Consider the following 27,085-nt stretch of genomic DNA (forward strand, 5'->3'; position numbering starts at 1 on the left):
ATATTTATTAATTATTATTTAATATTCTGATGGTGCAAACAAAGAGGCAACATTTAAATAGAAGATAATGATTGATCAAATATGACCAAATACATAAATTCAAAACAGATTTTACAAAGAAAAAAAAAAGACTGATCTAATTTAGAGCATATACTTCCCATATATATTATGTTACTATTTCGATTGTCCTGCACATACTTTTAACATGTATTTCTAAAATGAATATTTTGTGTAATGTTGCAAAATAATGCAGTTATTAATTATTATAACTTGTATGGTTACCATGGTAAATGTCTGTAAGGGTAAGTCAGGAAATAAATAACGTGAGATTTTTGCCAATTGGAATAAAATATGTGACTTACATCTGCACTGAATTGTATGAAAAAAACAATACAATAGACACTTTATTTTATTTTATAGTCCCTCTGTAGTGCGTCGAAAGCGCTACGATTGCATGACGTAATCAGACGACGCCTCTACGTAAACCCTGCGTCAGTCAGTCACTCTGTGTCGCCTTTTAGAAATTTTACAGACTTGGTAAGTGTTGTTCCGTAACATATATTTCTACAAACTCTGCATTTTAAATTGTATGTCAGTTAAATTATACCCGTCTTGTTGTTGTTTTCTGGAGAGTGTGTCGCTTGCCGATTAACCACGCTAACGTTACAGTCTTTGTTGGCGATCAAAGCTGCCGTTGCCACGGTGTTTGAAAGCCAAAGCAATACGCTAGCATTAGCACGATTTGACGCTAAGCTCCACATATCTGTTTTAAAATCAACAGTCATTATTTACAAGAGCTTGTTGTCTTTTAAAATCGGCAATTGTAGGTAAGACAATGACATAGGAACTGGGGAAGGTAAGCCAAGTTGGCATGTTGGCTTCATGCGGTTGTGGTCAGGCGCTGGCCGACTAGCGTTAACTTGCCAGCATCTCTATTGTTGTGTACGAACAACAGATTAGAATGCCCATCTAGACCCCGACGACTATTGATTAACGTGTGCCACACCTTTCACACATTAGTAGCAGTTGTTCTGCTAAATAAATTGCATGCTGTATGCACTTTAGTGGTCAATTTAGAACTGTTGCACCAAACAGCTTCTTGCTTTACTTCCACAGACACCTTAAAACTAACGTTATTCACTTTAATAACATTAAAGGCACAAATGCCACGTTGTTGTGAGACCTGTTTGATGTGTGATAAACAGTTATTGTGCAGTGTAAAAAAAAAGTAGCCTGTTTTAATTCACTTTAATCATTGTTTTACAAAATGTACTATTTAATTTTTTTAAGTGTATTTTTTTAATAACGTGCTGTATGTCTAATAGGAAATGGCCAGTCAGTCAATGGAGGTTGTTGCGAAAGCTCTGGAGCAGCAGGTGCTGCAGTCGGCTCGGATGGTGGAGGAGCAGCTGGATGCAGAACTAGAGAAGTTCCAGACCATGGATGAAGATGACCTGGAGCGGCTCAAGGAGAGAAGGCTCGACGCCCTCAAGAAAGCTCAGAAACAGAAGCAGGTGGGATTTCTAAACATTTAAAGAACCTAGCTTTAAATTCTAAGCTTGTTTTAAATGTATTATAAAAATGTTTGTTCAAAATGAGTTATCTACATGAGGTGTTTATTAGTGCATTGAAGCAGATCAGATTCCCCCTATTGATGCGTTTAAACTTTGTAAACTGTGGTATGTGTGTGTCCTCAGGAGTGGATATCTAAAGGACATGGTGACTACAGAGAGATCCCAAGTGAGAGAGATTTTTTTGCTGAGGTGAAGGAAAGCAAAAGTGTCGTCTGCCATTTCTACAGAGACTCTACCTTCAGGTATTTGAGGATATATGTGTTTTCCTTGCATCCTTGTGTTATGAATCAATTGACCCTTCGCTAAGCCCCACCTTCCTTAGTTACTGTTGCTACGCCTGGCAAGCTTTCGCGCCTGGCACGTCTATTACAGTGTGTATGCACGGGTGTCAGACATTCCCAAGGAGATAATTAGTCATTTTTGGCGAACAGGTAAAATATCTGAGAGAGCAAGACAAAAGGGACTGCAGTATGCATTCGAGGGATATATCCACAACATAATATGCAACCGATTAGAGAACAATTTCATCAAAATTGAAGCTAAAGCCTAACTAGGCTTAACGTTATAGTCCCAGCGCAAGCAGCAGCCGCCTCATACGCCAACCTTCAAATGGGAAACACAAAAATTGAGGAACAGCTATGTTCATGCACAGCAGAGTAAGTGAAACGTGAAAATAAATTATAATCTAATAATTATAAATCAAACAGTTTATCCATAAATCTTGTGGAATAACACTAACACCGGGAGAGCCGCGATCGGATTGGGGTAACATAACCTTACAGTTACTCAGGGGTGTAGGCCGTCGATTAACAAAATGCTTAAATATATTTTAAAGTATGTCAGTGAGCCTCCGTCTTGTCTTAAATTGTCTTATTTTACGTTCAAATATATGCATTATGAACAAAGAACCGTCATTATTTCCAAGCAATAGGTTTTTTGTAAATCCTGTCGACATTTAGTTGTGAATGGGGCGTCCCACACTGCTTGATCCACACCCGGCATTTCTCCCCTCGACTTTTAGGTTTCTGGAAGGAAAAAAATTCCACCCCACAGTCCAAACTTTTAGTATACCGGGTATCAGATTTGCACAATTCATACGCACAACGCTTCGGCATGTTTCCCTCGCTCGAAAGCTTGCCAGACCTCCCGCGCCTAGTTACGGTTGCTAAGCCACGATTGGCCAGTGCCGGTTTTCGGGCGTGGCTTAGCGAAGGGTCAATTGTGCATACAGCTATTTTCAGTGTTTGTTTGTTTTTGTTTTTCAAAGATGCAAAATTTTGGACAAGCACCTAGCTGTCTTGGCTAAGAAACATCTGGAAACAAAGTTCATCAAGCTGAATGTTGAGAAGGCTCCATTCCTAACGGAGAGGCTGAAGATTAAAGTCATTCCAACACTTGCTCTGGTGAAGGATGGGAAGACTAAGGATTACATTGTAGGCTTTACCGATCTGGGCAACACAGATGAGTTTCCAACCGAAATGCTGGAGTGGAGACTGGGCTGCTCAAGTATCATCAACTACAGGTGTGTATGTATGTATATGCATGTGTGTGATTAATTACAATTCGCATATTTATACTGAAATTAAGCATAAATTATTTATCTTGTTTAATGTTTTTATTTTGTCATTTGCTATATCCAGCTAAATAAACCGATTATAGGATGATTCTCAAAAATCTGTATTTTCTGCAAGCTTTTTTCAAAGTAAATTTAAGTGTCTTTCCAAAAAAGGCCACTTGGAGACTCCAGAAGGACACCTAATAACCAAATGATAATATCTAAGAGCTTGTTTAGAGCTGGTTTGCTTTATCCAGCTGAGAATCTTAGTTTGCATATAATCTGGCCATACTGCTGTAGGATGTTTTGAATTTCCATTCAAGTCTGTATTTCACACAGCGTGATGCATGAGTGCTCGCGCTCTTCAGAAACAACCACAGAATATGACAGCGCTTGTGTTCTAAAGCTAAACAGACGCTGGAATGAATCATTTGCTGAAAACGGATGCCATGTCTGATGTAATCAGCCTGGTTTACTTTACATTAGGCGCTTGTTCTTTTTAAACATTGGTGCTGTTTTGGACTGATTGTTTGAGTAATTCGCTTCCTAGATAATTGTACTGAAAATGTTCCCGGAGTTTAGCAGCCTAAAATGATCTAAATGCAAACAGAGAAGCGAAATCAGGTTAAATAGTTTGAATAGAAATTTCCGCCTACCAGGGTTACTGGTGCTTGCCCCATTGTAGATGGTCAGTGTGATAAACTCCAGACTATATCATTTTTAATAAATAACGCATGCTTCAGTAATTTATTTGCGTTAAATAATTAATAAATAATAATCTCTTATTTTTAAAATGGGAAACTTTTCTATTTAAATATTTATTATATATATTGTTCAGTTTATTGAAGTTGCATCTCATATCATATTCACATACAATGCAAGAGCAAAAATCTTAGGTCTCCCTCCTGACAAGCAGCAGCTTAAAAGTGCCTATACACACACACACACACACACACACAATGATAAAAACAGTACGTTACATCTCCATAATAAATAAGTGTCTATCTACTGTTAAGAAGCCTAATAGCTTGGTGAAAAAATGAGTCTCTAAGTCTGCAGGTTTTTGCTCTCAGACTGCAGACTGTGATGGCAAAACTGAATTTTTAGCATCATTACGCCAGTCTTTAGTGACGTGAACCTTCAGAAATCATTATATTGATTGCAAATATGCTGATCAAACCTTTATTATCAGTGTTGAAACCAGGCGTGTAGCCAGTAATGGGCCAGACATTACTCACTGGCCCGCCCACATTACTCACTGGCCCGCCCAGGCAAGTTTGATCAAAACACATTTTTAGTTTAGTTCTATTATTCAAATGTATTTAAGAAAATATATAAATATAAACCTGATTTATTCTTGACTGGTGTGTGTGTTTAATTTGTTTTCCGAAAAATGGAACTGTTGAAGCAAGTTGTAGAAAGCCTCCCTCCGGAACGTAATTGGTTGCTAGGGGTTCCGACAGGAAGACTCTCTCGGCGGCGGGCTCTGGCGGCCTTTTTAAGGGGTTCGCACACCGGACGAGAAGAGCAGCGCAGCGCCTCGTCTTTAAAATTCGAACACATTATTCTCTATGAGTACACACACCGGCGGCGTCTGTCTGCGGCGCCCAGAAACGGCTGCAGGACCTTGTTCAAAATCCTGCCGCGCCACAGAGAACCATGTAGCCTATAGTTTTTTATATTGAATGTACACTTATTTGTCTCAAATCGTTGTTAATGTATACTGACTTCACCCTGTGCTGCAATAGACATTTAGTTTTACATTAATTTACAGAAATCAGCAGCAGAATGAAAATTGCTGATGTTATCGGATTTTCAGGTGATATTCTCAATTCATTCGTTAACGGACGCTCTGAGGTAAAGTGCTCAGACTGCAGACTCAGCAATGGTGGTATTTAATTGTACAGTACAATCATAACATAGTACAGACATTATCTTAATTCCATAATGTCCTTAAACATAACAATAATGCTGGCCATAAACTGAGAAAGTGCGGGTACGGTCTGCTGCGATACCTCGAGTTGTCCTAGACGCTGCACTGCGCTTCTCATCCGGTGTGAATCCCCCTTTAAGGTTTAATTATTATTTATGTCATTTTTTTTTTTCTAGGAAAAACTATAGGCCCCAGCCCACTCACTTTTTCACTGGCCCGCCCAAAATACAATTTCTGCCTACGCCACTGGTTGAAACTGATCATTTTTCCCAAGACTCTTTATTAAATACAAAGTTAAGAACTTTTAAAAAAAAGCGTCTTTACAGTCACTTCTGATCAATTTAATTAAGTATTACTATCTTTTAACAAAAACAAAAAAAATTCTAACCCAAAACCTCTAAATCAGTGGCTCTCAACCAGGGGGCCTCAAGATGACTTAAACATTTTTAAACGATAAAATAAGCTATAACAACCAAGATCACTTGTTTCGTCCCGGTAGGAATTAATGAGCTGTGTTTTTTGAAGATTTAATACACTATAGTCACTAAATTTTTATACTCTTTTTCAAAGTACTTCCATTTTAATTATGTATTGGTATATAAGGACAGTTTAAGACATTTTGAAAAAAAGTTATTTAGACAATTCTTACCTACACAACCTTTAAATGGTATATTTATATACACTAATTTTTACAAACTGTTTTTATATTTGTATCCTTTCTCCTTCTAGTGGGAATATTTTGGAGCCACCAACAATTGGGCAGAAGTCAGGGTCAAAGTTCACCAAGGTGGAGAAAAAGACCATCAGAGGCAAAGGGTATGACTCTGAATCTGATGAGGATTAGAGGACCAAAACATCAAGCTCCGTCTTTCTCAGGGCTTCCAACATAACAGTCCTAAGTCTTATTACACCGCTTTGTGATCACTTGTTTTTCTTGCCTTGTCTATTTAATTTGTCTCTCACCTTTGTCCTATGTTTGATCATAACCAAATACCACCTATTTAATTCATATTCCTTTACATATGTTTTAGAAGTGAAACCTTAGTATGGAGTATCATACTGGTGAAGGTTCACTCTCTTTAGCTCTTAAGGAAGATTGAGTTCCTGCCAGATGGAACAACCGGAAGCTTACGTTTAAACAATGGTGCAAAAAAACAAAATTAATATTTCTGCCTTTTATGATTAGTTTAGTGAGCATCAAACAAGTGCCAAGGAAGGAAGCTTCTGTATTCCACAAAGAATTGTCACCTCTTTCTCCCATTGATGTGAAAGAAGTGCAGGCTTTTTCCTTTTGTAGCAGTACATGACTCATTAAAAAAAAAAAAACATGTATACGCCTGTTCTGTTCTGTTTGTTAATGGAAAAAAACTGTCTCCCTGAACACACCAGTGATTTTAAGGTTTGAAATGCATGCTTTTGTAATAATTAAGAGAAGATACATTTATTCAAACCTTTATTTAACAAATAGCAAATACACAACACATGGTAGGCATGACAAATTCTATGACTCAATGGCCTTCTGCTCAAGTGGTTTCAGGAGACGTTTCACTACCAGCTCCCCTTTGCTGTTCAGATAGGTGTTAGCCATGTCCTCCTCAGCTGGTAGTCCATATGGAAGCTTGAGTGGCTCAATCCTGCAGATAAGAATATTTGAATAGGTAAGGTTATTGTAATGGTCAGCAATCATCAACTGATTTCAAAATGTTAAGAAATGCAAGCTAGTCCAACATACCTAACCAGATGCTTAATGGTTTTCAGTAGATTGTTCACTGAAGGGGTGTTCTTGTGGACACGAGGTTCATGCGCCTGGAGAAAAAGATATATTCAACTATAACAGTTTAGTTGAGTGTGGTACTAATTCATAAAGTAATTAAAAACATTTGGAGACCACATCCCACCTTCATGAGCCCCAAGCTCTTTATAACCTTCTTTTCCCAATATGGACGTCTCATTGTGCTTTTAACCCGTGTCACTATGTGTAATTTATGTGGATGTTCTGGATCACCACCGTACTTGTCATGTTCTTTTGCTCGTTCCTCAAATACCTGAAGGACGAGAAGATGGTGTGATGTTATTACATTCAATACACTGAATCAGATAAAACGATGCATTTGAACCGTCACGTACCTGTGGAGGGATGCGACTCTTAGTGAATTTAGTGCGGCATGATGTGGCTTGTGTCAGATTCTGTAATGCAATTTTTAAAAAGTTTATATTAAACACATTTTAATTGCAATTATCAAATTAATTATCACAATTTACCGAACGAGGCCGATGTAAAATAATCTCACCTTTGTGACAGTGGAGGCAGATGTCAGAAGAGCTCGATACAATCCTGCCATTATCATACGACTGTCTGGTGTTAAGGTGGGCTCTACCTAAGGTTATTAGCTAGCAAGCTAGCTAGAGTTAATGAATCATGCCCAGTACAGCACTCAGTAAGTTGACTATATAATGAACGCAATCGCATCAAGGAATTGAATGTTATTTACTCAAACGCCCACGATATCTAGATATGTTAATGGCTTAAACCTACCCACAACTAACTGTTATATTTCATGCATGTATGTCTACTGCTTAGTTGACCAGAAACGGAAACGAGTCGTTAGTAAAAAAAAAAGAAGTAATTTCAAAATAAAAGTTCCCCGATGCCTATGTCCTTTCGCTTGTAATAATGAGTGGTCTGACTCACTAATCGGTTCTTTAAAACAGTTTATAAAGAGCCAGTGTTAAAAAGCATTCAGCGATTCTACGTTCTCTAAAGCTTTCCAATCAAGCAGAAAACCGGTAACACAGTTCAGCTCAGTGAGTTGTTTTATTCAAAACGAATGGACTCATACTGTTCAACAGATTCATTGAAAAGATCCTACTCAAAAAAAAAACGATTCGTTTACGGATTGAAAACGCTACTCTCTTGGGCAGTGCCGGGCGGTAGGCGCTGTAACACTACACTCTTCTTCATTCACGAACCCCGGGAGTTCGTAACCTTTCAAGTTCATTCCTATCTTCTCTGAATTAGCGACTTCGTTTCGTTTGTAAACATGGGGAAGCGTGTTGCTGTAGTGTTGGCAGGCTGCGGTGTGTACGATGGTAGTGAAATCCACGAGGCGTCTGCGGTTTTGGTTCATTTGAGCCGTCAGGCAGCTACTGTAAGTTCATGTGAACCTTCGACTATCAGCTCTAATGTTTTCCACTGCATAGAATGCAATAACGCAGACTTTCAAAACAGAACATAATACAGGAGCAATGCAATAAATAGTTAACCCATCTTAAGCACATGACTTGTCAAGTTGGTGCTATTTTTATCATATCATACTTAAACTATTTGTGTGAATAGACCAGTTGTCTTTTTCTTAGATTGTTATTGGAGGCATGATGTGACAGTATCTAAATTTCATATCACGATAATTGCTAAAGCTTTTATCACGGTATGTATCTCGATATTGAAATATTTGCAAAGTGATGTCATCATATAACATGTTTAGTAACTTTTTTTCTTATATCAAAAAGAACTGAACAATATTTAAATAAAAACTACACAAAAATGTATAGAGTAAACAAATGTTTCAAACAGATTAAAGTGCGAAAGAATTATAGGCTAAAGAACAATTGGTAACACTTTACAATAAGGACTAAATAATGAAATTAGCATTGACTAATGTTAATAAATGCAAATGATTACTTTTTGAAGTATTTTTCATTTTCAGTTTATGCCAAATAATGAATTAACTAATGAAGCCTCATTGTAAAGTGTTACTGAAAAAATAAAAAGAATTAGAACATTTTCAATCAATATGTTGGGCATGTTTGAGTCCAGATTGAAATGTAAAAATGTTTAGCCTATAAATAAATAGCCTAGCCTTTTAAGTATTTGGTGCCGTGATAAGCACCATTGTGAATACATTTTTTTGAAGGGCTGTTTGAAACATTTAAATAGTGTTCAGAAAAAGAAAGTCACACAAAAGCTATTTTATGGCAATTTTAAGCCTCTAAGGTTAACAAAGTGTATCGTAATCCTGTTTGTCTGCACATGCCTAGTGGCCACACTGCAATGTACTTACTGTTGACAATGAAGTAGTCCATCTAAACTATTAAATATAAGTTTATTAACAACCGCGTTGCTGGTTTCAAATAATTTTCAGGCTACCTTGTAAAATATCATGTAATGCATTGATCTTTCACGTTGTCTAGAACTTTGGTAACAGGATGAACCTTCCCACAGGTCAAGATATTCGCACCCAACACTGATCAGATGCATGTTGTCGATCACTTGAAAGGCTCTCCAACAGAGGAAAAGAGAAATGTCCTCGTGGAGAGTGCCAGACTTGCCCGGGGTGATATACAAGACCTCTCGCAGCTCAATGTAAAGGATCTGGATGCCATCATCTTCCCTGGTTAGCACATTGAGGCTACTTTTGGAAGAATTTCCATGCATTCTCCAGCTCAACATTTCATTTACTTTTATTTTGAACTGATTTTGCAGGTGGCTTTGGAGCAGCCAAGAACCTGTGTAGCTGGGCTGTCCAGGGCAAAGACTGCTCGGTCAACGAGGAGGTTAAAACAGTGCTGCTGGCCTTCCATGCAGAGAAGAAGCCCATTGGCTTGTGCTGCATCTCACCTGTGCTGGCAGCGAAGGTTTTCCCTGGCTGTGAAGTTACTGTTGGCCATGACAAAGATGATAGGTAAACAAGTTGAAATGATGTGACTTACAATATTTTTAAGAAATCTAAAACTTTAGTATACAGAACTAACTCTGCAAACAGAGAAACATGTACCCAGTTATGGCTTCAGTGTGCATGTGCATTACTGTTCTAAAATTTAGGGTCAGAAAGATTCTTTTTTTAAAGATATGAATACTTTTATTCAGCAAAGATGCATTATGCTGATTAAAAGTGATAGTAAAGACATTTATAATGTTTTAAAATATAAAATATTTAAATTTAAAATAAATGCTGTATCATTGAGATATTATAGTTTTAATATTTTGAATTAGTTTTTATTTTTATATTTTCCATTTTTATTGTAGTAAATTTAAATGATAATTTTATAAATTTTTAATGTCTGTATAGTTTTGTATACATTTTTATTTTAGTACATCAAGTAAAAAAACTACACTTTTTTACATTTGATTTTATTTCAGTTAACATTTAAATTATTTCAAGTAATACAAATATTTTTGATGGTTTCAGATTTTAATGAACTATAATAACCCTGTTCTGAATTCTATTCATCAAATTATCCTTAAAAAAAATGTGTCACGATTTCAACACAACCACTGTTTTCAACATTCATAATAATAAGAAATAAGAAAGATTATTTATAAATCATTTTTTTATGAAGTATAAGAATGCAGTATAAGAGACTGCTTTCTAAAACATTTAAAAAATCTTACAGACTCCATACTTTTGAATGGTACTGTATCATTCATTAGCATCGAAATAATTTGTCATTATTTAGCAAAATATGATGCAAATGTGATGGAACAGGCAAAAAACAAAACAAAACAAAAACACGGAAACCACAGAAAAGGCTGAGCTCTGGTTATGCACAACCATGTATTTTTATACACAATAATATTTTACTGTTGCCATATTATTCACGAAAATGTTTATATTGGCATAAAAAGATAGAACTGAGGCACACTGTCTGAATCTTTGGCTTTCAGGTATCCAGATGTTCCAGACACTGCGGAAGCTATTTCTCAGCTTGGCTGCAAGCACATCTGTAAGCACGTGAATGAGGCTCATGTTGATGAGAAAAATAAGATCGTCACCACCTCTGCTTTCATGTGCAAAGCTCCAATACATGAAATATTTGATGGAATTGGAGTGATGGTACAGGAGGTGCTGAAACTTGCCTAAACTCTTGAAAAACGAGTGTATTGACATCGTATTTCTAATGTTTGTATATAACGAGTCCATGTACAAGTGTCTGAATAAACATAAGCATATAATTGTCTCATTAAGAAAGTTTAGACTTTGTTACAGATGAGTAATGAGTCCAAGCCTTATTTTATTGATCAGAGAAATAATGATGAATATCTACATATCTTATGTTTCACTGAATGGGTTTATTTTCCAAACCTGATGCTGAGACAGTTGCAGAGACAAGTAACTTTCATTTGTCTCCATTTTCTAAAAATACACAAAAGTCATACTGGCGTTCAAAAGTTTGGGATCAATCATTTTTGAGGGAAAGAAATTCATACTTTTATGCAGCAACAATGAACTAAATTGAAAAGTGAGAATCAAAACTTTCACATTTTAAATAAATGCCTTTTTTTTTTTTTTTTTTTTTTTATTCATAAAAGAATCCTGAAAAATGTATCACGGTTTCCACAAAAATATCAAGAAGCACTACCGTTGTCAACACAGATAATAAGAAATGTTTATGAGCAGCAAATCAGCATATTAGAATGATTTCTGAAGGATCGAAGGAGCGAAAGAAACCGAAAATTCTCAGGACAGGAGCATCTGTCCAAATTTTTATCTTAACCGTTCTATTTCATCAGAAACGATCTGAAAACAGGGCTTTAAGTGTAGAAAAACGAACTTGTCCTTTAAGATAATCTTACAAGCTGGTATTTTTAGCAAAAAAAAACTAAACAAAAATACAAATACAGAACAGAAAACATGGTGACATGAAATCCAAAGAAGAAAATGATGTGAAACCTTTCATTCAGAAAGTGTAAAAATGAACAGATCTGTTCTGTTTTCTCTTGTTACTTTCACTTTGGCTTTCTGCCTTCTGGGAAAAACTACATCTGACGAAAGAGCACCATTACTCAATTCTGTGTATTTACAAAAAACAAAAAAAAGTCTGATATTGCAGAAATAGGCTAGCCACAATACCCTCAAAATGCATGTAAAAGTTATAGACAAGGTTCATAATGAACACTTGCTAAACTCTAAATGAAAGTAAACAATTATTTTGGGGAGTAAATAACTTGTAACAATTTGGTTGGAATGCAAAACGCAAGATTTCAATCACAATAGTGCAGTGGTTCTCCTGCTTTTAACTTTTACCTCATCAGAATTTACAGATTTATCGTATTCACCATCAAATGTTTGCTAGAACAAAAATAAGTATATGAGTAATAGAGTCATGACAGGTTGCAATAAGACAAGCGGTTCACCAAGATACGTTCTATTAGCCTAAATAATGCAAGAGAATTCAAGCCAAAGCTGAGTAGCGGCGCTCATGCCTGTGCGTCATGTGCTTATTAAAGTGCATGTATGACCAAAGCATTGAGCAGTCTTGGTTTGTGTCCAGACGGTCTACAGTGTAAATAATACCCTCCACGACATCAGGGGTCAGCACAGTCGAAGCATTAGCCCTGAACTTCTTCACCAGATCCTCATGACTCAGTGGCTTCCTCCAGTGACCGTAAAAAGTGTTGCAGCGTGCGTTGAACTTTTCCCCTTGTGTTGTCTCCACGGCGATTTCGCAATACATCTTTTCAAAGCTTGAATGATTGTCTTGTGGATTTTCCAACTCTACTTTCAGAAGCATCTCCTTTAGGGCACTCCTGTTCATCTGGCTTTTGCTGAAAGATTCAACTGTGACCTGACCATCAAGCAGTGCGGTACAGCAGTTGAACTGGAAGGAGTGTCTGGCCTGGTGTTCGCTAACCGGGAAAGGGCAGTCTACATATCTGGACGAGGGCACTCTGAGTGTGATCTTCTTAATTTGACTGAGATCTGCATTTGGGTATTTATCCAAAAATGTCGCCCTTGCTTCTATTGCGGCATCCGCCACCCAGTGCATGCCGAGGTGTGCGGGAAAGCGCTTCTGTGCAATGTTCTGGTCTTCTAACACCCACCTGTACTGAGAAGTAGGGGTGACCTCAGCCAGTGGGCGAGGGACGTAATCTGGATAGAAGGCCCCGAAGCCTGATGGCAGATCCAGAATCTGTGTATTGCCCTCAAGGCCGAGGAGAGCGAGCTGGGAGGCCTCCAGACCCCCGCGGGCAGCATTGCCCATGTGCAGAGGTTTGGTTGGAGTAGCAGCGTTTGCCATGGGAGCTCCAGCAGATGAGCAGGCGATCGCGAGAGCTGCGATGCTCTGGGCTGCTGGGAGACCCAAAAGTTTAGCCGAAGCAGCCGCGCTGCCCATAACCCCAACAACTGCAGGCGGGTGAAATCTGAGAGGGACACGTGAATCAGAATATAAATATCTAATAAATACATTTAAACAAAATCTTTATATATTAAACAGTAAAGGTGTGGACAGTCACAGTTTACCTTGCATTTTACGAATAAAGCCCATTTAAGTATTTTCCCCATTAAATATACCTAATTGATAATTAGTTGATGCACATTCAAAGGTACTATTCAAGTTTGGGGTCAGATTTGAAAAAAAGAAAGAAATTAATACTTTTATTGAGCAAGGATGCATTAAATTAGTCAAAAGTGACATTTATAATGTTACAAAATATTTATATTTCAAATTATGTAATTGAGGACTTGAAAATATCACAGTGTCCATAAATATATTAAGCAGAACAACTGTTTTCAACATTGATAATAATAAGAAATGATAATGCAAATTTTTTTATTATTTGAAATGTTGTTGTTTTTCGGTCTTGTATATGCGATATAGATTGCCACTTGCATTCAGTACTTCTAATTACTTTGATATTCCATAAATTACATAAAGTTTCAGTTTCAGCCATTTACTCAAATTTAAAATGATTACTATGTCTATTTGAAAGACAAAAAAAACAGTTATAAAATGGGGCATTTATATATGAATTATAATTATATAAATAAAATTAAACATTTCATTTAAATAGTACATACTTGTACAAACTATTTTACCTTTTGGGAATATCATGAGCCTCTTCAGAAAACCTCAGCAGTCTCCCCTGAACCTCCATACCAATATTGAAAGCCAGCAACAGCTCGAGGCCAGAGGGTTTATCAGGCAGTGTCTCAGCCAGTGCCAGGAGAGCCGGTAACACAGCGCCAGAGGGGTGAGTGGCTGGATGCCAGGTGTCATCAAAGTCCATAGAGTGCACCTAATAGCACAGGAACACATCCCACTATCAAGCACCCCTCTTAGAGAATACATACATGCTTTAGCAGGACCTCCTTGATTATGCAGAAATGATTGATTTTATCACAAGTACATACCAGAGTATCTGAAGAGAAAATATAAATAACCTACCGCAACACCATTAACAAAGGCAGCATACTGAGGTGGAAGAGATAAACCTGGTCTTCCCCAGACCTTGCTGTTTTCCAGCGCTTGCTGACTCTAATTTATAAATGATCAAAGAATGCATAAGAGACAGACATAAAGGGAGGTTAACAATATCCCTCTATTGAAACATCATCCTTACTTGGCTGCTCTGAAGGACTGTGTTAAAGACTGAAGTACTGGTTCCAAGCAATCCCACTCCCAGTGTGTCCAGTATCATTCTCTTACTCCTCCTAATCACTTCATCTGTCAGATGAGATGTGTTCAGACAGGAGACTGCTGCCCCAAAACTCTCAGTAACACCCTGGGAAAAGATAAAACCTATTAGTCCGTCAACAGCATGAATACTTTTTGATGCATGTGAATTTGAACTGTAGCAAAAAGCTGGATGAATAATCTAACATAAATGATTAAAAGTCAGTACCTTTCTGATCATTGTGCGAGGAATGAATCCAACTGTGAGTTCAGCGTGGTAACGTTCGCCTTAAATACCAATGTTTCAGCAAAACTGGTTAACCAACCACCAACTTTCCACGGTTACTTAACCATAACGTGAAGTGCATTGTTTCACAATTTGTGACTAGGCGTACCTTGGATTTTAATCGGTTCAAACTAAAAAAATGACTACTGTGAAAATGAAACTATAATTTTCAATCATATTTTTTGAGTTTACAAGGTATTTGCACAACATATTTAGTAATATTTTCTTTAAAACAAATATTAAACAAACAAAATAATAACGATAATAAAAGTATTATTATTAATAAAAAAAAAAATTAAATTATAAAATACTGAGGTTGTAAGAGATTGTCTTCACATTAACTGATTAGATGTGCCCACACATTAAAAAATACTGTCTTTTTACAGGTTGTAATTAAAATAATTTCATTAAATCAGTCCTTTCATGGAATAAAATTGACAAAAGACAATCATGAAATCACATTATTATGACATAATATTTCTTTATCTTTTGCATCCACAGTAATTGTTATCTCCAGCATTTGCGAAAACTCGGAATTTCTATTTGCAATTGTGTCGAATTTCTATTGTGTCGAAGTGTCAGAGACAGGGTTCTGTCAGTCACTGGTTCCTCAAAGTGTCACATGAGTGTGACCCCCTGTAAAGTCAAAGAAATATAGCTTATCATATTGGATAATGTATTTAGCCATGTATTATGTATTATCATAAACAGTATTACATTTTTAGGCTTTCCAGTGGTTAATGTCATTATTAACAGGACAGTTACAATGAAAAGATTCAAGTTTTGGATTTATTCTTTAAATGTCTTACGAATGTTTTATAGAACAGTTTAAAGCCAGTTTTGTTGCTTTAACATCATTCTGGTTCAGTAAATGCTTATTTCCCATTGTAGTGTATGAATTGAGCTTATTATCTCATTACTAAAGTACTGGTGAGCTGAACTGGGTGTCAAATAAAGGACCTGTGCAAAATGTGCAGTTGGTGCTCTGGGATTGAGAATCACTGAAACCTGTAAATACACTCTTTATTTTGGCTTTTTAAAGCCTTCAAGATTTGAAGCAAGATTTGGAATATATGTTTTTTATAAAAATATAACAAATCATGTAAGGAAATGCACATATATATTAATTCGCAAGCTAATGTTAACAAACATAAAACAGTAAACATGCTTTAAAATAAATACAAATCATTTGTTGATTTCCTTATAGGATAAAAATCTAAACCAAGTGAGCAGTCAAATATTAATGACTAAGATTACTATATAAATCTTGATAAATCAATGTGTATCTTTGCTTTATTCTTTTCAGCAGCACAATATTTCTTGTTCACAACTAAAAGTTTCTTTTCATCCTTGGTGTCTGCAATAACAAAATCAAGACAGGCAAAAAACTGAATTAATTAAATAACATGAGCAGATCTGTTGTTTTTGCTTTATTTGGTCAGCTACTGGACATTTACAATGCTAGAAATGTTTAAAAACAATGTACAATGCTTAAAAAAACGGAACCCTCTATGGTGTATCATCTTCAGAGGTGGACAAAGTACACAACTTCCTTACTTGAGTAAAAGTACAGATACTACTGGTCAAATATTACTCTGTTACAAGTAAAAGTTGTAAAGACCGATTTTTACTTAAGTAAAAGTACAGAAGTACTCATTTTTAAAAGTACTTAAGTATAAAAGTAATTGTCATTTTATTATTGTTGCATTGTTGCATGTAATAGCCAATTTACAGTACAATATGCCTCTGAATCTATGCCTGTCTACCCTCATATCAATATCACATGTATTTCTAGAACAGTTCCAGTCATGGGATTGAATAAGTCACTCAATAACGTCCACAATGGTTTCGGACACCCAAATGGCTGTTCCCAGTTTTTTGGCTTTTAGTATGAATATGTTAGCCTATCTATATCTATAAGCTAGTGTGCTCCAAAACAATGATAAAATTCACATTTAGAAGACCAAACCCAACGTTGAAAATTAAAATCATCATGATGTCAGAATCCAATGTCAGATTGACGTTAATCTCCAACATTGGACAGACGTTGTATTGTGGTTGAAAATCGGTTGACTTGAGAAACCACCATCACTCGAGTTCTGGCGTCAACCAGACTTTCATTTACAACCAAAATGCAACCCAAATAATCCCTGACGTTACTACTTTCTACTCAAGGACCTTGACAGAAATGTAGTGGAGTAAAAAGTACGATATTTGTCTTTCAAATGTACTGAAGTTAAAGTAAAAGTTTCCAGAAAAAAATAATACTCAAGTAAAGTACAGAAAAAGTGTAAAAACTGATCATCTTTACAGTACTTAAGTAAATGTACTTTGTTACTGTCCACCTCTGATCATCTTTATAAATGGTGCAGAGAAAACTGCATTTAAAAAACAATAATATTCAACAAAAGTGCTTTGGCAACAAGGAAGTGAATGAGACATTAGCACATGTTAGGTCACATGCTGATGCTGTCAAAGCTTCATTGTGAGGTCATTTTAGATTAGGAAATACATATACATTCAATTTTTAAATAATATAATTGTACATCCAAATGTTTATTCTAAAGTTTTGGGTCATTTTGAATGCACATTCTGTAAAATTTTATTTTTTTTGTTTTATTTTTTTGTGTTCTGATGTTTTACTTAAGTGAAATGTATGTGATTCAATGTCATGACGTTATGTGGATTATATGTGGAAAGCACATTGGTCAACAACTGTTGTTTTTAATTGTGCTATACAAATAAATTGTCATTGTCATTGTCATAAAATCAATAACTCAAAGAGCAAAAAAATCTGTTTGTTAATTGACAAAGACCTTTGGGGATATAGGCCTACATTTTCTGTGTAGCTGCACTATTGTTCAGTAGCTACTGGCAGGCAGTATAATAGCCTTTTTGCCTGTGTTTTAGGTTGATGTTAGTAAGATTATAGAAGACAGAGAGGAAAATCTGTAGGCTACCTTTTCCAGAAAGTATTGATGACTGTGATGGCAATGCACTAGAACACGAGAACCTAGTAAGAAGCGAAGAAGCTGAAAATCAAGGAGGATAGAAGCAGGGTGATAGTAGAAATGAGTAATATAAGTCCTAGATTGTTGTGGAAGTCAGACATTTTGGTACATTCTCCTATGCCAGTTTGGAAGATGTCACGATCTCATGAAATTGCGTATGTAGCCTATATAGCCTACCACGAAAGTTATTTCATAGCATTTATACGCGAAAAATGTTTTTTTTTTTTGCGTGCATTATACTATACGCACTGAAAACCCTTGGGTATAGGATTAGGGGTGGGGAGTGCGTGCATATTACACGCCATTAAGTGCGTATCATATGCACGCAAAAACTATTTTTGCCGTATAAATGGCACGAGAAATAACATTCGTCATATAGATACATACAACCACAGGTCAGGAAAGATGTCACTGCCTATTAGCCTCACTACACAAAAGCAGGGATGCTCCAAAAATGAGTTACGTGTGGAAAGTGTGGGCTACACTGAAAAATAAGTCTTTTAATGATTTCCACTTCTGCTACAATCATTGATTTGGAATTCCAAAAAATAAATAATGTTAAAAAAAATTGAAACACCAATACATGGTTTCACATACTTTCCAGGTAGTGAAGTTGCATCTGAATTTGTGTCAAGTTTTTGACATTTTCAATGTGACTTCCAAATGAAATATAGTAGAACCAGATGAAATGAAATGTTAATAAAGCTTTTAATGTTTTTTGAAGCACAACGACCTTTTCACTACTTTACAGATAGTAAAAATGCATTTGAATGTGTGTGAAGTTTCAGACAATTTGCCCAAATTGATTTACCCAAATAGGATAAAGTCAGTTATAAATGATGGTCGGCACCCTACAAAACGTCAAAGGTCAGATGTAGAAAACTAATTTTGGAAAATGATTTTCAACTTAAATATATGCAAAATATAATGTCATTAATTTTTTTCAAGCTGTGATTTCATAATTAGTCCCATAGAGGGATAAATGTACATATGTATATTCATTCACAAACAAGATTCAAACTCCAAACAGAGTCTGGTTGTTTACTTGGGTCACAACTAATGAAATGCTCCTTCACAGGCTAATCCAAAGCAAACGACTTGTGCCTCAGTCTGTGGGGGCAGGACAAGCCACCAAAGCACTTCAAAAAGAAGATATGAAAGCTGAAAGATATGAGTCATTGCAACAATTATTGTTCACTTAAAAGATTCAAGCTAACAAATAAAGATAATTAGTAATAGAGAAGCATATAGTACATGTAACATACAGCTCATGCTTCTCTAATTGACTTAATACTGATATCAAGTGTTGTTTACATTTAAATGAGCCTCAATTTTTTTTTCAGGAAACACAGGACGAGATGTAATACATCCTTTAAGTGCAAGCGCGTACCGGGAGAAAGTACTTGACCTTGGCAGTGTATTTGTCACAGTGGAGTTTTCGGGTGGGCATCCCCCTTTGATGGGTGATCCGAGGGACACATCGTCAGTAGTACACCTCAGGCTTCATTGGATGTTTCGGCCATTATAACAGAAATCCTCGGTTGAGGAAGGCCCTACGAGGGTGATCAAGTCCCCGCAGTGCATCCCCCCAATCATCCAATCAAGCTGGAGCCCAGCAAGAGTCTTGTCTCTTTATCCACAGCCACTGGCTGCTTCTCTCAGCTGCCTCTGACATTGCTTTGATGGCCTGGCGCAGGCTCTGGCCTCTGATTCCCAGGTCTCCAAGCAGTCTGGTGGTAGACACTGCCACAAACCCCCTGCACCCCACCTCCACTGGACGGACTTCAGTTTTCCGTCCGCGATCTTGTGCTTCAGCAGCTCGCTCAGCATAGCGTAGTTGTCAACATTCTAAGTCAGTCCAGCAGCTTGAGTTGATATTTGAAATCAACAAGACTGTTTCTGAAGCCTGATCTTCACAATTCTACCATTTTACTAAGTTTCATCAGTTTGTCCAATTTGAAAAGTTATTCCTGATTCATAATCATGGAGCAGCGTCGCCCGAGAAGAACCAGGGCTCTTCCCACACACCTAAGGGGATTCTTGGTGGAGGACTCTTCCAGTCCAGACCCCTGTGAGCGTTCACAGATGGCAGCTGTAATGTTAGTCAGGTTAGATCACACTTACAGCTGCATCTCTGCCAGAGCTCAAAGACCCACAGGTTTGGAAGAGCGCTACCTGAAGAACGCTGTTATCCCTCCTGACATCCATCCGTCCAGCATCATCAGTCTCTTCAGTGGACGTGTGTCAGCAGGAAGAGTCTGTCTCCATCCACGGCTACAGCGTACAGGCCTACCAGGACATCTACCGCTGTGTGGCGGAGCCCATGATGAAGACACGCAGTGGTCGGCACCATCCCTACAGTCTTAAACTAGGACTGAAGATCAAGCAGCGGCTGTGGGAGACACTCAACTCAGCGCTCCTCGAATCCACGTGGACATCAGTGAAGAGCCCCTGCCTGAGGAACCCCGAAGAATGAAGCCCAGACACTGAGTCATCGCAGTGTCACATGAGTATCCCACAGCGGGACCTACGTATGTAAATACTGTATATGGAGTAAGTTTACAGTTCGTAGAGTATGTTTTATTTTGTACAGTGAGTGTTTTGCACATTGTTGTGTGGTTGTTAGGATGTTGTTGGTGATTGTCAGTGCGTTGATATGAGGTTTCTGGGTTGTTCTAAGCTGTTTTAAAGTGATTCGCTACGTGGATGTCAGGTTGTTTTGGGTGGTTTTCTGTGCATCGACATGCGTAACATAATGGTTAGCATATGATACAATATGATAAGCATATTGTGTGATAAATATTTTAAAATGTCACTTCCAAATGTAGGCACATAATCACGTAAATACAGGCAAGCAGTACAAATTATTAAAATAAAACAATTCCTATTTACCATTTAAAAACGATTAATAACAGTATACAGTAACAGTAATACTATTTATCACAGCAATCTGAACTTTTGTCAGTAACATGCTTCTTTGTGCATCAATAATCAAAACATGCATGTTAAGCATACCATACAAACTAGTGCATGTGAGTTGATTCAAATAATTAATCACGATTAATCACATTTTTTGAAAGTGCTGAAATCTGAAACTTTATATACTTTTGCACCTGTTAAAATGCATTTTGATCATTCTTCAGGCCTTAAAACCTTCCTAAAATTAAAATACAAAATGTATTGAAAACCTAAACCTATAGAAACGCTGAACTAAAACAAACAATCACAATTGAGTACCAATTTCGACTTTCTACCACTAGATGCCACTACCACTCCTTTGTCTTGAAGGGCATGGAAGAAAATGCAATTAACACCAATTCATTATACCGTTGTGTGTGAGAAGATTCGTTTTTGCCATATTCTTTTACTTTTCCTAATTTTATTATTTACATTTAGTGTAAGTAATATGTCTTAAACATTTTGTTTCCTTTTGATAAGAGACATCAACTAAGAGTCAGTGTAGCATCTCACTGACAGCAGGAGGCACGACATTTTGCCAATGAAGCGTTAACATCAGCCGTATTCTCTCCCCTCCCACAACCTATTTAAACAAGCATCTGCCCTTATCTTGAGTCTTTGGAAAACCCGTAGCACACAATCACGAATAACTGTCATCTTCAGTTGAAGAGACGTTATGGCTTTGGCAGATCCCGAGTGTGGAATATCAAACGGCGCGGATTCCAGGTCCCCGTTTTCTGACATTATTGAACTAAATGTAGGAGGACAAGTGTATGTGACACGGCATACGACTTTAATAGCCGTACCGGATTCTCTCCTGTGGAACATGTTTAGTAAGAAGACACCGACAGAACTGGCACGGGACAGCAAAGGTCGCTTTTTTCTGGACAGGGACGGCTTTCTTTTCCGCTACATTTTAGACTACCTACGGGATCTACATCTGGTTCTGCCAGACTATTTTCCAGAAAAGAGCAGATTACAGCGAGAGGCTGAGTTTTTTCAGTTGCGGGACCTGTCCAAGCTCTTGTGTCCCAAAATGAGTAAAGACAACTCCATCACCGACGAGATCTGCCAGAGTGACTCGGAGGAGCCGAGCGCAAGCGCGACTCCGTTGGTCGGACCCGACACCTCGCGCACGCTGGCCGTCGCCAGCACCACTCATTCTCCTTCACTGGAGTCCAAAAAGTCGGGCTACATCACAGTCGGTTACCGGGGCTCCTATACAATCGGAAGAGACATACAAACAGACGCCAAATTCAGGCGGGTCGCGAGGATCACGGTGTGCGGGAAAACTTCTCTGGCTAAGGAGGTGTTCGGAGACACTTTGAACGAGAGCAGAGACCCGGACCGACCTCCGGAGAGGTACACATCACGCTATTATCTGAAATATAATTTTCTCGAGCAGGCGTTTGACAAACTGTCAGAGTTTGGCTTCCATATGGTCGCGTGCAGCTCCACTGGCACGTGCGCTTATTCCAGCAGTGACCCAAACGAGGACAAAATCTGGACAAGCTACACAGAGTATGTTTTCTGTCGCGAATGAGCCAAAATGTGTTGCATTTAATTGTGTGTGTAATGTATAGATTCCTCTACAAGAGTAAGTTTCATCCGTCTTTTTTAGAGGTGCAAGTATGGAGTTCACACCAGGCAATTGTCTCGTTTTTTGCATCATCATTTTATTGGCTGTAGCCTACTCTTGAGTCTATTAAAGCATATCACATAGGCTATTACAAGTGTATTACAACAATTAACAAACACAAAATAACTAGGCCTAGCTATCATTACACTTCCCTTTGTAGTTTTAATTTTGTTTGCAGATAAAGTCGTTTTTTAAATCCAGATTTGAGGGCCTATTTGTAAAAAGTCCCAGATGTGTTTAGTAGGCTACTTGCTATTCTTTATGCATGTATTTTAAATGAACACGTAAAATATTACTTCATTCAACATGGCACAGAGACCACATTTGTAAGTTTTAAGATGTTGATGAATGTTCATAGGCCTAATGGTATTATTCTTCCATGGGTCAATTATTTAAAAGACAGTTCCACTTTCAGGAAAAGCTTTATCTTTTCACTGTAAATAAATAATCCATGAAAACAGAAAGTGTATGTTTTATCGCTGCCTTAATTTAAAAGGGTTGCCAAAGTTGCCTGCAGTGATTTATTGCACTTTTTTTTGACCAGTTTGAATTTCATTACGTATTAAGGAAATAGAGTGGAATCTCTTAAAATAAAAATAAAAAGAAATTTGTAATAAATTCAATGAAACAAATAAATTACAAAATTTTCTTAAAAGTGAGGCTTAAAATTGTATAGCACTGGATTGTATTCAATTTTGCACACCTTTTTTGTTTGGGCGCAGAGTGGGAATAGTTTCTGGGGTTTGTGTGTGTGTTTAAGGTTTCTATGTCTATATTACTAAAGAGTGTTTCCTTTAATTACAACATTGTAAACATAATTTATCTGTTGTCTGTTCAAAGAGTCAATCATTCAATAAATTATAATCTGTCATAATCTTTCAGCCTTAGTCAGATTTGTGTTTGTTTCCAGGGTGTCTTGTGCAGCGCTAAAGGCTGGAGGGCTAAACAAGAACATGTCTAACCAGCTGCTGAACGACCCAGATTTACTCTTCTGTTTGGTGCAAATGCATCTCATGCTTTAAGTGCATTGTATTTTTAAAATACCCTTTTGTGGCATGGATATAAAAATGGAATCACTTAAAATCATATTTGAATTTAAATAATGGAATGTTAAAATAGTTTCAGCAATAAGACAAAACATTAATCATAAATTTTTCGAACTTTATCTAAACTCTTCAAACTGTGATAGAGATTCAGGGAGAAAATGAATTACATGGAAATAACTGGGATTAATAAATCGGCCCTTGAGTTTGCTTTTTGGATGGAGAATTATTAACTGTGCTCCCAAGAGGTTTGGGGGTCAGCCAGATTATTTAATTGGCCTAATCATGGATCATTGCCAGTTCTAATGAATACAATAATTGTACCAATGTACAATAGTTCCCTTTCCGTTTTTTTGGGACACAAATGTTCTTGAAATGCAGATGGCGCAGCTGTGCACAAATATAGGTGGCATTATCATTTCGAGTGTAAATAATGAAAGGATCCAGCTGCAAGGTTAGGGTTACAGGACGGGTATCTCTGTTAGCATGCAATGAAAGTCCTCAGTTCTATTTGCATTCTACAAAATATACTAAACATTTTCAGTTCATTACATATAAATTATCTGAAAAGTGTGGGGTGGACACATTATAATCATTACACTTCTGGATACAATTATCCACCTTATTTTTCAATGCAGAAGTAGGGCGTGTTGAATTAAAATTTAAATAATTATTCATTAGCCCTGTAAATAACTATATGAATAAGAAAGTGCGCGTTAAACTGTGTGCTACATACCAGAGTGTTTATGAAAAAAAATTATACAGGTGGTCATATAATTAGAATATCATGAAAAAGTTAATTTAATTCAGTGATTCCATTCAAAAAGTGAAACTTGTATATTATATTCATTCATTACACACAGACTGATATATTTCAAATGTTTATTTCTTTTAATTTTGATGATTATAACTGACAACTAATGAAAATCCCAAATTCAGTATCTCAGAAAATTAGTATATTACTTAAGACCAATACAAAAAAAAGGATTTTTAGAAATGCTGGCCAACTGAAAAGTATGAACATGAAAAGAATTAGCATGTACACTCAATACTTAGTTGGGCTCCTTTTGCCTGAATTACTGCAGCAATGCGACGTGAGATGGAGTCGATCAGTCTGTGGCACTGCTCAGGTGTTATGAGAGCCCAGGTTGCTCTGATAGTGGCCTTCAGCTCTTCTGCATTGTTGGGTCTGGCGTATCACATCTTCATCTTCACAATACCGGGAAGGTATACCATGGTCCTTAAACCAGGTACTGGTACTGTGTGCAAGTGCAAAGTCCTGTTGGAAAATGAAATCTGCATCTCCATAAAGTTGGTCAGCAGCAGGAAGTGCTCTAAAACTTCAAAATTTGCTCTCATCAGAAAAAAAGGACTTTGGTCCACTGTGCTTTATTAAATCCAGAGTCAACGCAGCCATCTAGCGTCTACCAGGACATTTTCAGAGCACTTCATGCTTCCTTCATTTTCCAGCAGGATTTGCACCTGCCCACACTGCCAAAAGAACCAAAACCTGGTTCAATGACCATTACTGTGTAATTACTGTGATTTCATGTAATATTCTAATTTTCTGGGATTTAGATTTCGTGGTTTTCATAAGCTGTAAGCCATAATCATCAAAATTATAACAAGTAAAGGCTTGAAATATCTCACTTTGCATGTAATGAGTTTATATAATATATTAGTTTCACCTGTTAAGTTGAATTCTTGAAATAAATCAACTTTTTGATGATATTCTAATTATATGATCAGCACCTGTATAACAAATACCAGTTTTTAATATCAAGCAGCATATTGTCTGCATTGCAGTGACTGTAAAAGCTCATTGAAGTGCCTTCATTAGGGAAAAGGAAGTCATGAATATAAAAAGAAGGGGACCAAGAACCGAACCATGAGGCACACCATTGGTTATTTGATGTGATTTGGACACCCGTGCTCTATGGGGAAAGTGAATGTTGCCTTGCCTGTGAGGTAAGACTCAAGCCAATTGCAGTTTTTGTGAAGCTCAGGTCAGGGGAGAATATGGTGGTTCACCATCTAAAAGGTAGCAGAGAGGTACATAACGTTGCATAAAACCTTAAAGTTCTGAGAAGCTTCGGATGATGATAAGTGGAATAGCTAGGGGAAAAACATTTTATTCAGTTAATATCAACTAGAATTTATTTTTTATTCAGTTAATATCAACTCAGAATCAGATCAAATCATTGCATCAGACAGATTACCATTTCTGAATATTTGAAAATCTCTATTGCTGTTTCAGCTTCCAGCATACTCTCGGTTCTCCTAAAAAAAACTTTATTTTCTGAGAAAATCAGATCAAAGCATTGCGTAACAAAACATACCACAAGACTAACTTCAGACTAAAAAAAACCACAAACCCTGATCATTCCAGTTCAATTCTTAGCTAAAAATAACCAATACTCTCAGCTGAGAAATGTATTAATGGTCTATGCACTAATTCACAACTCGGTTCTTTCTCAAGGAGAGTGAAGTGCAAATTTAATATATTTTGAAGTTTCAATCTCCAAAAAATTAAAGCCTATATAATATGATTCCATATTAATCAAGGTAGAATTTAAGTGCAGCATCCTTATCAACCATTGCGCGCACACACACTCAATCTTAGTTGCATTCATAAACTGGTTTCCAATTGATGTGTGTACATAAAAGGGCTAATGAGGTTATCATTCCTTGCCACTCATTAACTCAAAAGAATTTAATTTGAGAGTATGTTCAACATTCCCTGAGCTGGTGCTAACAGTCTCCCAATGAGGCATTTATATTTTACCTGTGGAAATGCTGTGGCATTTTCTTACAGCTGAAATTCTATACGTTTAAAAACCTGGACTAATATTGTTCTTTAAGATAACTGAACAAATTAAGATTGGCGTTAAATCTACAAAAACTGCATTTTTAACCAGCATCAGTATTTGCAAGCATGGTTGCATGATGTGCCGTGTATTTTTTCTTATTTTTGGAATGGATTAGCCCATCATTAATGGTTCGATGTATAATCTGCAACCAGAGCAATTTAGTGACAGCTAAATGCAGGGTGATGTGTTATGTAGACTCATTAGTCTGGGAGGGAAGACAGTGGATTTTTGACATCTTTGAAAGCATTTTGAAATAAACCTCTGACAACTCCATTACCTGACAACTATGGGATGCAGTCCCTTGGGAACAGACATTAACGGTTTAGCAGTTCGTCGCCTTGAACACTCAGCCACCTCATGACGCATGAAAACCGGTTTATGATGTAGTATTAGTATGTAGATTTTGGTGTTTTCTCAGTAAATTTAGTTGTTGAGCAGTAACTTTTTTTTTTATTCTTTTAAAATTTTAATCTTTCTTTCTTTCTTTCTTTCTTTCTTTCTTTCTTTCTTTCTTTCTTTCTTTCTTTCTTTCTTTCTTTCTTTCATCTATATTCTACCCATATAACACAATATATAGTTGGAAATATCCTAAAATCCACAACTCAACAGTTAGTGATCTCAATTAGTAATCCAGTGTTTAAATGATAATATGCATTATACAGCTTTGACTGAGATTATGATTGAGAGGATTTTGAACGATGTGTAATGTAGAAATTGCATACAGAGTGACATTGACATTTCACACAATTTATTTTCAGTGATGTCACTACAATGAGCTGTGGAATTTCCAACTTTTAATAAGATCAAACATAAAAGGATT

General features: G+C 36.9%; 5 protein-coding genes across 5 annotated transcripts; 3 read left to right on the forward strand and 2 right to left on the reverse strand.

Moving 5' to 3' along the window:
• Window positions 1–296: 296 nt before the first annotated feature.
• txndc9 (thioredoxin domain containing 9) lies at window positions 297–5,925 on the forward strand. The gene is made up of 5 exons (XM_079617880.1): window positions 297–537; window positions 1,326–1,514; window positions 1,698–1,816; window positions 2,842–3,096; window positions 5,792–5,925. The coding sequence occupies exons 2-5, from the start codon at window positions 1,329–1,331 to the stop codon at window positions 5,904–5,906; spliced, it is 675 nt and encodes a 224-aa protein (XP_079474006.1). The 5' UTR covers window positions 297–537; window positions 1,326–1,328; the 3' UTR covers window positions 5,907–5,925.
• Window positions 5,926–6,240: 315 nt separating this feature from the next.
• On the reverse strand, window positions 6,241–7,691 carry mrpl30 (mitochondrial ribosomal protein L30). Its single transcript, XM_079617882.1, has 5 exons — window positions 7,354–7,691; window positions 7,190–7,249; window positions 6,961–7,107; window positions 6,795–6,868; window positions 6,241–6,696 (listed from the first exon to the last, which is right to left on the reverse strand). The coding sequence occupies exons 1-5, from the start codon at window positions 7,408–7,410 to the stop codon at window positions 6,564–6,566; spliced, it is 471 nt and encodes a 156-aa protein (XP_079474008.1). The 5' UTR covers window positions 7,411–7,691; the 3' UTR covers window positions 6,241–6,563.
• A 388-nt stretch (window positions 7,692–8,079) lies between these two features.
• Window positions 8,080–11,020, forward strand: LOC307001424 (glutamine amidotransferase-like class 1 domain-containing protein 3, mitochondrial). The gene is made up of 4 exons (XM_079617881.1): window positions 8,080–8,211; window positions 9,285–9,456; window positions 9,546–9,744; window positions 10,728–11,020. Exons 1-4 carry the CDS (start codon window positions 8,104–8,106, stop codon window positions 10,921–10,923), a joined length of 675 nt encoding a protein of 224 aa, XP_079474007.1. The 5' UTR covers window positions 8,080–8,103; the 3' UTR covers window positions 10,924–11,020.
• Window positions 11,021–11,055: 35 nt separating this feature from the next.
• Window positions 11,056–14,718, reverse strand: acod1 (aconitate decarboxylase 1). The gene is made up of 5 exons (XM_079617879.1): window positions 14,688–14,718; window positions 14,406–14,567; window positions 14,231–14,320; window positions 13,882–14,081; window positions 11,056–13,205 (listed from the first exon to the last, which is right to left on the reverse strand). Exons 1-5 carry the CDS (start codon window positions 14,697–14,699, stop codon window positions 12,236–12,238), a joined length of 1,434 nt encoding a protein of 477 aa, XP_079474005.1. The 5' UTR covers window positions 14,700–14,718; the 3' UTR covers window positions 11,056–12,235.
• A 6,621-nt stretch (window positions 14,719–21,339) lies between these two features.
• kctd12.1 (potassium channel tetramerisation domain containing 12.1) lies at window positions 21,340–23,226 on the forward strand. The gene has a single exon (XM_079618177.1). The coding sequence runs from the start codon at window positions 21,390–21,392 to the stop codon at window positions 22,254–22,256; it is 867 nt and encodes a 288-aa protein (XP_079474303.1). The 5' UTR covers window positions 21,340–21,389; the 3' UTR covers window positions 22,257–23,226.
• Window positions 23,227–27,085: the final 3,859 nt, after the last annotated feature.

The sequence above is a fragment of the Phoxinus phoxinus genome, assembly GCF_949152265.1.
Source record: "Phoxinus phoxinus genome assembly, chromosome: 7".
NCBI classification, from domain to species: domain Eukaryota; kingdom Metazoa; phylum Chordata; class Actinopteri; order Cypriniformes; family Leuciscidae; genus Phoxinus; species Phoxinus phoxinus.